General features: G+C 37.6%; 1 protein-coding gene across 3 annotated transcripts; it reads right to left on the bottom strand.

Annotated features, from left to right (window-relative positions):
• Nucleotides 1-3,616: 3,616 nt before the first annotated feature.
• TSHB (thyroid stimulating hormone subunit beta) lies at nt 3,617-8,895 on the bottom strand. 3 transcript variants are annotated; one of them, XM_042951622.1, is made up of 3 exons: nt 8,404-8,895; nt 4,618-4,780; nt 3,617-4,203 (listed from the first exon to the last, which is right to left on the bottom strand). In XM_042951622.1, exons 1-3 carry the CDS (start codon nt 8,460-8,462, stop codon nt 3,949-3,951), a joined length of 477 nt encoding a protein of 158 aa, XP_042807556.1. In that variant the 5' UTR covers nt 8,463-8,895; the 3' UTR covers nt 3,617-3,948. The 3 variants fall into 3 exon arrangements, with proteins under 3 accessions (XP_042807556.1, XP_042807557.1, XP_042807558.1); XM_042951623.1 differs by having other exon boundaries at nt 4,618-5,733; nt 8,404-8,472; XM_042951624.1 differs by lacking the exon at nt 8,404-8,895 and adding an exon at nt 5,671-6,708.
• Between the last annotated feature and the right edge of the window lie 814 nt (nt 8,896-9,709).

Below are 9,709 nucleotides of genomic sequence, written 5' to 3'. Positions count from 1 at the left end.
AGATATATGCACCCCTATGTTCCTTGCTACATTATTTACAATAGCCAAGATACGGAAGCAACCCAAATGTCCGTCAATGGATGAATGGATGTGTGTATATATATATATATATATATATGCAATGGACTATTACTCGGCCATAAAAAAGAATAAGATCTTGCCATTTGCAACAACATGGATGGACCTAGAGGGTATTGTGCTGAGTGAAATAAGTCAGACAGAAAAAGACAAATACCACATGATTTCACAAGGTGTGAAGTCTAAAAGCAAAGAAAAAAAAACACAACAAGCAAAATAAAACAGACTCATAAATACAGAGAATAAACTGGTAGTTGCCAGAGTGGAGGGGAGTGGCAGGATGGATGAAGTAGATGAAGGGGATTAAGAGGAACAGGGGCGCCTGGGTGGCGCAGTCGGTTAAGCGTCCGACTTCAGCCAGGTCACGATCTCACGGTCCGTGAGTTCGAGCCCCGTGTCAGGCTCTGGGCTGATGGCTCGGAGCCTGGAGCCTGTTTCCGATTCTGTGTCTCCCTCTCTCTCTGCCCCTCCCCCGTTCATGCTCTGTCTCTCTCTGTCCCAAAAATAAAAAAACGTTGAAAAAAAAAAAAAAAGAGGAACAAACTTCCAGTTATAAAATAAATAACTCATGGGGATGAAAAGTACAGCATACAAAATATAGTCAATATATTGAATAACATTGTATGATGACAGAGGATGACTACACTTATTGTGGTAAGCAATGAGTAATATGTATTGTAGTGTATACAACGTATGTCATACACATATATATATTATATTTTGTTGTATGTATAGTGAGAATTGTTGAATCGCTGTGTTGTACATCGGAAACTAATATACTATCATATGTCAACTACACTTCCATAATAAAACAAAAATATTTTTTAAGGTTGCTTTGGTTATTCAGGGACTGTGGTGGTTCCACACAAGTTTTAAGTTTTAGAATTGTTTGCTCTAGTTCTGTGAAAAACGCCACTTGTGTCTTAATAAGGATTGCACTGAATCTACATGTAGATTGCTTTGGCTAGTATGGATTTTAACAATATTCATTTTTCCAATCCATGAGCAGAACATCTTCCCATTTACTTGTGTCTTCTTCAATTTCTTTCATCAATGTCTTAGAGTTTTCAGTGTCTTTCACTTCCTTTGTTAAACTTATTCCTAAATACTTTCTTCTTTTTGATAGAATTGAAAATAGGATTGTTTTCTTAATCTCTTTCTGATAATTTTCTGGGGTTTTTTAGTGTTTGTTTTCAGTGCAACAGGTTTCTGTAGATTGATTTTGTACCCTGCAATTTTACTGAATTTATTTATTAGTTCTAACAGGTTTTTGGTGGAGTCTGTAAGGTATTCTATATGTAGTATCATGTCATCTGCAAATAGTGACAGTGTTACTTGCAATTTGGATGCCTTTTATTTCTCTTTCTTACATACTTCTGAGGAGTTTGGCTATTAGAAAAGCAGAGATGGCGGCTGCACTGATCCCAGATCCATTTACTTATGAAAAAACTCTTTATATTTCAGAGTCAAATGAGGAACAAAAGGGTTTTTTACAGACCTGAGTCTCAAACTTCTGTCAAGAACTGACTCCTTTAAACTTTAGGTTGAATTAAAAGCCACTTCAGAAGATGTTCCAAAGTCTCCATCTTTCACTTATTCCACCAGCAATGATTCTTTATTTCCCATTTCTGAGCTCTCTATTCATTCCGCTTCTCTTAAACCCAAAGAACATCGATACCCTCCAAAAGAGCATTTCCATATGCATGTGTTTCTAGATCCAGTTGAGGCAAATTGTTGATCGTGCCAATCCCAAACCCTTCTCCTAAGGATTGTCTTAGACTACTTCACTTTTAAAAATAGTTCAGTATAACTTATACGTGCCCCTATTCTAAGTGGATTGCCTTCAGTGGGTGGAGACAAGTTGTCTCTGATATGCCATTCTAGGGTTCTGTGGCCCATGATGGTATAGGCCCACCACAGCCATGTCCAGGCCTAGTCTCCTCCCTACAGGTATAGGAAGCTAATTTATGCAATGTCTTCTGAGTGGAAGTCTGTTTAAGGGGCCTCCCTAAATCTCTCAGCGTAGTCACAGTTCAAGTCACTGGAAAATATCTTTCAGATTCCATGAAAGCCATGGAATCACGTGATTAGTGCCAGTTAGGTTTGAACATTAAAGGTTTACTCATTAATCAGAGATCTATGTTTGATACACAGTTTTCAGAGGGGATGTTATAATCCTGCAGCTTTAACGTGTTCATGTTATCAAATGATATAAGAACCCAAAGCCCCAGATTAATACTTGGAAACTGTACTGTCAACCTCAAACACAGTAAGGTAAGCATAATGTGCATTCCTGACTTTGTCTATAAATGTGCAACTATTCCCTCCCCATTGACAGAGCACGGGCTTGGTGGTAATCCATCTATGCCACCTGAACACCTGCACACATGCGCACTCGCACACACACGCATGCGCACTCGCCCAGCTCTCCCGTGTCTGCATGCGGGCATTTACAAGATGCCCAGCTGAATGTAGCCGGTGACTGTGGGGTATGGCAAAGGTAACCATCCCTGCTGATAATTGATTTTTACCCTGAGGGTAGCAGTTTAGATGGAGAGAAATGGGCAAATACATGATAAATCATCTTTTTTGAGGTCAAGTCTTTTTGAGGTTAGACTAGGTCTGTCTCGCATCACACGTGTGCTGAAACCAAACTCATGAAAGAGTACCTAAGGACAGAAAAGAAAAATAAACGGCCACTTACCAAGTGCATTTTCCAGATAACAGTGTTTCAATATTGATGAAGGTTTAGAATTTAGGATGATTCTATGTTATTGAATCCCTTAGCATTCTCCCCCTGTCCCTGAAATCTTTCAAAATCCTTCTAGTTTTTCAGGACATCAAAAGCCAAAGCAGCACAAGTTACTCTTGGTATAAATGCTGAAAAGTGTCTCCTATTACTTGAAAGAATACAAAGGATTTAGACTTCCACATGTAAAATGATCATGGCCTCTTTTCTAGGCTTTTGGGCGTATAACTTTCATAAGTCAGTTGGCCCATCAGAGTAATTAAATTAAAGAGAACAGTTTTTAGAATGGAATATACTGTCCTCTGAGTTTTGGTGAAGTTTTATCATATGCATTTGAGTAGCCTAGAATAAAAGGCTATATTGCAGATTTCACATATCCTTTACCCACCATTTCCACTCCAGTCCTGCTTCTAGCCTTTGGAAGTCAGTGTCTCCAGTACCCTGTTGCCATATATTCCTTCACTTTCTGATCACATAACCCTCTACTTATAACTCTGCAGCATCCCCACATTCATTTTCTATATCAAGACAAACCTCATGGCCTTCTGTTAAGAAAGCCTGCTCAGGGGGCGCCTGGGTGCCTCAGTCAGTTGAGCGTCCGACTTCGGCTCAGGTCATAATCTCACGACTTTGGCTCAGGTCACAATCTCACGGCTTCAGCTCAGGTTATGATCTCACGGCTCATGAGTTCGAGCCCCACGTCGGGCTCTATGCTGACAGCTCAGAGCCTGGAGTCTGCTTCGGATTCTGTGTCCCTCTCTTGCTGTGCCCCTCCCTCACTCACGCTCTCTCTTTCTCTCAAGAAAAAATAAAACATTAAAAAAAAAATTTTTTTAAAGCCTGCTCAAGGCTGGCTTTCATCAGTGTCTGATATCCCTGTTCACCATTTTACCTGCTCTCTGCCCTTCCATGTGGAAACCATCCTTTATGCGAGCTCAAAAGGCTGTTTCATTGACCTTTTCTTCTAAATCCCCTAAGCTCTCTAATGCATGTGTGGGTATAGGTTTGGATGAAAGAGTACTCAAAATGTACACAGTGTGTTGTGAAACATATTGGCATTTTATTAATTGTATTCCAGGTAAACACATTGAACTGAACCGCAAGTGACCTTGCTATTGAAGTTAGATAGAAACTCCTACCACATCGGACTTCCGGGGTTTGGTACAATCATTTGTCTTGATGGCCTCATGTATGCAGTCGCTATAGTCAGTATTACACTTGCCACATTTACAGCTTATAGCTACCGGGTAGGAGAAATAGGGAGTAACATGGTGTGGGCATCCTGGTATTTCTACAGTCTTGTACAGGAAGTCTCTGTAGGTGCAAACATCTTGGGACAGAGCATATTTGGGAAGAAACAGTTTGCCATTGATATCCTGAGGGAAGAACAGAAGAGGAAGCAAAATGTTAATTCGCTTACATCCCATAGATACAAATAGGACTGGGGGAGGATTCCTTAGTCCCATTCCCCAATACCAATTCAGCATATCCACACTGAATCCTATAGAGACAAAAATGACATACACACACACCTCTCTTTTATCCTTGATCGTGGGAACAAGATAAGGTTTAAATAAACTTTGGGAGTAAAACTATTGTAAAAATTATCTGTACCAACTGTATGGAGTAGGTCCGTATATTATAACCTAGGGACTCTACCTCTAAGGAGCCAATGACCGTTAGGTCTGCGAAATGAGGTTGTGATTTATCTCATTTCCTTTCTGGATAGAAATGGACTGAGTCTAGGTTTATCTAATTTTCAGCTAAAAGAAGTGAGATGAACTACATACCCGTGTCATACAGTATCCAGCACAGATGGTGGTATTGATGGTTAGGCAATAAGCACACTCTTTCCTTTCGACATGCATCATATACTCAGTTGGAAAACAAAAAGACATCGCTTGTCCACATGCCAGGCCAAAAAGCACGGACATCACGTAGATTGCAGTCATGCTAAATCAAAGACAAAATTAAAGAATCTATTACGTGAATCCTTTAGGACATTTAGAAAGAGCTACAGTGCGTGTGCATATGTGTGTGCATGTGTGTGTGTGTAAATATATATATTTATCGAATGCCTACTTTGTCCTAGGCCCTATATTAGGTGTTTTTACATACTTAGTACTCTCAATAACCTTTCTTTATAATGTGGCCATGAGCCATATACGTCATAGTGTAGGAATTCACATAGCAAATGTCCTGCTCGCCAGTGCCACTTAACAACACTGGGCAGTGAAATGAAAAGCCTGAAACATCACAACAGAAAAGTGACAGACACATAAGGTCAACTCAGCGCAAAACAATTCATTCGGTAGAAACAGTTTAAATACCTGCCTCTAATTATAAGAAGTGACTTAACAGCCCTCAGTAGGGGCTTTTCAAAACAGCAGTTTTCTAAAATCTTTGGTTCGATAGTTTAAAAGGCCAACAGACTAGTCATAATTAGAAAGCGTATAGAAACCAAGAAAATGTATAATCAAACTGTAGTGCCATCTCAATGCAAATAAGCTTGCATACAATTCTATCCAATGTCCGGCAAGGAAGATGAAGCTAGAGAAAGCCTAGAATGGGCCAACTATCCTAGTGTTATTCTAACCGGTGTTAAAGGGTTAACCCAGAAATCTAGAACCCCCCCCCCTTTTCCAACCCTGAGAATATTCTCTGATGGTTGAAAGAAGTGGAGTTGGACAAATAAAAGTTATTTTACTAAGAAAATGTATGGGGCGCACTATCTTAAAACAAATTATAGAAACAAAAAATATAGGTTGACATAGTGAGAGTAATACCATTCAAGGACAGATCTACTGTGGGTTAGCCGGGAAAATAAAATGAGGTTTCACTACCTGGAAGATAACAGAGGGTCCACTGTGCCTCAAGTAGAAGGAGAATATGTATCTCAATAGAACCTGTTTAATGGAGAGTCTGTTCAATATTGATGGGTCATTCTAAGCAGATGGATAATGTTATTATGACTTATAGCAGATAAATTAGATAAACATATACTGAGCATTTGAACCAGACGATGAGAAATACAAAATGGATAAGCTATGGTCCATGACTTCAAGGGCTAACAGTCTAAGGAGAGAAGTGTGAACACTAATAATAAAAGCATTGTTCTAAGTGCTCTGAAAGAGTCCAAATCATGACTCTAAGATACAAAATTATAGAAAACGTCTCCTGTATAATATACAAGGAAGTGAAGTAACCCATTTAAAAGGGTTTTCTGGTTAACTCTTTTGGATAAAATGTTGCATATTCAAGTATTCTTTGGAATTTTTTGGTATTTCAGTTAAGGAGTGAAAATATAAGAATTTCTGGCTCATGGGTCTGGTTTTCTCAAGTGCTTCACAAATGTGAGCTCCGTCTATGGTAGAGAATTGGTTCCATTATTTTAAAACCACAGATTTAGAGGATTCTCTAAGAATGATATAAAATATTCAGCCATCATGATCATATGGTTCTTGCCTGTCTAGCCAACTACTGGGTTTTTGCATAAAAAATAATTAACTCGGATATTTTAACTATTAGCTCTGTCTGTGATTCTATATACAATAGATGTGTGGTGATCTGGTGAGAATATTGGTCCTGGAGTTAGGAAACAGAATGCTATTTCAAGATCTCCCATAGATCTATGAGAAATTGACTAAAATATTTAATCTATCTGGGCCTTATTTTCTCATCTGGAAAACATAAAGAGACAAGTAAACCTAACAATTTTTTTTTTAATTGTAGGATAAAACACTGTTTTAGAACTTTTACCCACTGTTGCCATATTCATTATGGATACTGTATATGTTTTGAGAGTTCCTCTTATAAATGTAAAACTCTGAACTAACAAAAGGAAAAATTAAAAATGCTGAGTTACTGGGTGGCTCAGTCGGTTAAGCATCAGACTTCATTCAGCTCAGGCCGTGATCTCATGGTTCCTGAGTTCGAGCCCTACATCTGACTCTCTCCTGTCAGCACAGGGCCCACTTTGGATTCTCTGTCCCCTTCTCTCTGCACCTCCCCCATTTGCATTCCTTCTCTCTCAAAAATGAATAAAAACATGTTTAGGAGCTCCTGGGTGGTTCAGTTGGTTAAGTGTCCGACTTCAGCTCGGGTCATGATCTCATGAGTTCATGGGTTCGAGCCCCAGGGCAGGCTCTGCGCTGACAGCGTGGAGCTTGGAACCTACTTCAGATTCTGTTTCCATCTCTCTGCCCCCACCCCCTCCCTCGCTCACATTTTGTCTCTCTCTCTCTTGCACATATAAAATAAAATGAAAAAAAAATTTTTAATAAATAATTTTTTAAGTGCTGAATTACAAGCAATAGTAGCTGTATAATTTTGTGAGTGTAAAAAAAAGTAAGAATTGTTCTTTCCCCTTCATTGCAAATAGTAAAACTTCACCCACAGAATCTTTCTGAGCCTGTTTCTTCATCTATAAAAGGAAGGCTTAGAACTAGAAGATGATCAGGAAGGTCTTTTCAGCACAAATAGATTGTGATTCTATGTGATAAATTAGTGTCAGTTCCCTGAGCTATAAGAGTTAGTGATCTAGAATTCTGCTTCCAGATTTCATTACAATTATGAGTAACTGAGCAATTTAATATCATTTGCCTTCATTTTTCCACATGCTCCTTCCTAAGAAAGAATAAAACAATATGTGTGAAGCTCTTGGAATGCTATGGAACAAAGACTAATAACTGTATAACACTATATACATCACTATTAGTTAATACCTCCCTATATGATCTGCCATAATTTCTCCTTTATTGTCACCTGGATTCTCATCTCTGCAACTTAAATGCCTCTTTAAAATCATCATAAGTGATTTATTAAGCACCTAAAAACAGAAGGCATGATTTCAGGTCCTAATAATGAGAGATGCCTCTTTCAGTGGTATGACCATCTGTCTACACTTTCGACATTTTTTCCTATATAAAGTATCTTCTTTCCTTTGCCACTTACCCCACCTTTTTCCTCCCTCCCTCTTTTTTTGCTCTCACTACCTTCATTCTTAATAAACACATTGCTCTCTACTCTGCTAAATTCCTTTGCCTATCTTTTGTCTCCAAATTCCTTACTATGCCATAAAAAAATCAATTGCCCACCCTATGAGCAATCCAGAACTTCACTAAAGCAATATTTTTCTGGAAACCAAAATATACTATAAGGCAGGTGTGTACATTAGACACTATCCAAAGTGAATTTACTGTAAGTTTTCCCAGAAGTATATGATCATCAAACATAACCATTAGTAATTGACAGGATCTAATACACTGATAAAAATGTTTAAATCAAAATGTAACCAGAGAAAGCCATGAACATCAATCAGCCTTCATTAGAGAACTGAACAGTTGTTCCTCTTACTTTAAGTCAATGTAGTTTTTCATATCTTTATATATGTCATTCACTCACCTCTACCACCACTGAACAATTTTGGAGCAGTAATTAGAATTCTTGGAGTCTATTGAAGCAAATTATCACTTAGCACTTGCCATTTTTGAGTATTGGCTAAAATCATGAAAATGAAGAAAGAATTCAAGTAAGAACATTTCATTTCACAAAGCCTTTTCAGTGTAGACACCTACCTTACTTTGCATTGGTGAGCTGATGGTATAATGACCCAGACTAAAAGCTCTTGGTTCATTTTATACCCTTCAGGATAATTCCTCTCTGATCTTCTTGTTTATATAATTGCGTTTGAATTACTGCTTTCTTATCTGAAAAAACATCTATTGAAAATTCATACTGAACCCCAAATAAAATGTGTTTAGACAAACAATTTCACAACATATTCCCCTGGAAACTCTGACATTATTGCAGCATGAATTTTCCTCTCTCCAATTTCAAAATAAAATTACCCTTTTAAATACATCCTTTATTAATATTTATTAATATTAACAAAGGATACACACAGAAGGAGAAAAAACATAACAAAAAAAAACCCCTCAACATCATCTAAGTAAATCTTGGGAATAAATTTATTTGGGGCTTGAGTGTCCCAAATTTTGCCTGAATGCTCCTTTACAGATAATAGAAAATTTTGCTCATCTACAAAACAAAGGCACCTTTTTTATGGAAATCCAGAGCAATTAGCATATGTGTTGTGGATTAAAAGAAAAAAAAATATTTAATTAGTTAAAATATTTTAGTTCAAAATATTTTATTGTTCTATCTTTGGATTTGAAAAAATAATAAACACAATTTACATGTGTGAAAGAATAGTCATTTAAGTAAATGACCAAATCTGACAAGATGTCAAACTGATCTGAGATCAAATCCTGACTCTGCCATTTACTATGACATTAGCATGCTTGAGCTTTGTTTCATCACCTTCTTAAAGGTAGTATCAGTGTTTATGTAAAGCACTTAACACAGTATCTGCCATATAATAAGTGCTCGATAAATGATAGCTAATTTATGATAATTCAATACTCACTTGTTTAATAACTATTTAGTCAGAATGCCTGGTATATAGCAGGCAGTCGTTATATGTGTTTAATGTATAAATGGCTGAGGAAGGGCATGAAAAAATAATTATTGAATTTTTGAAACCGACATACACTTTTCTCCATCTACACAGCTGTAATTCAATTTTACTTCTTTTAACCCATTTGCCTCTGTGTAACAAGGTAATATGCCAAAACTTCAACGAGAATTTTCTACTGCCCTCAGGGAAAAAAAGTCCAAACTCCTTAGTAACATTTACAAATCCCTGGCAATCTATTTTACCTCTCTGGTTTTATCTGTCACCCCTCACCCTGACTTCCCCACCCTGTCTGCACTTTCTATGTCCTTCAGCCAATCTAAATGGAATTCTCAAATTAGTCACATTCTTTCTTGCCTCCAAGTCCTTTCATATACCATTCTCTATCTCTGGAACATCTGCCTGAT

Source organism: Panthera leo, chromosome C1, assembly GCF_018350215.1.
Source record: "Panthera leo isolate Ple1 chromosome C1, P.leo_Ple1_pat1.1, whole genome shotgun sequence".
In the NCBI taxonomy this organism is placed as follows: domain Eukaryota; kingdom Metazoa; phylum Chordata; class Mammalia; order Carnivora; family Felidae; genus Panthera; species Panthera leo.
This window is presented reverse-complemented; position numbering and strand designations above follow the sequence as displayed.

Bases quoted from the DNA above. Each gene is read 5' to 3' on its own strand.
- TSHB (XM_042951622.1), bottom strand. From the start codon at position 8,462: ATGAACCAAGAGCTTTTAGTCTGGGTCATTATACCATCAGCTCACCAA. The intron at 4,781-8,403 runs GTAGGTGTCTAC...TCTTTGATTTAG, and splicing joins GCTCACCAATGCAAAGTAAG to CATGACTGCAATCTACGTGA. The intron at 4,204-4,617 runs GTATGTAGTTCA...TTCTTCCCTCAG, and splicing joins CTGGATACTGTATGACACGG to GATATCAATGGCAAACTGTT.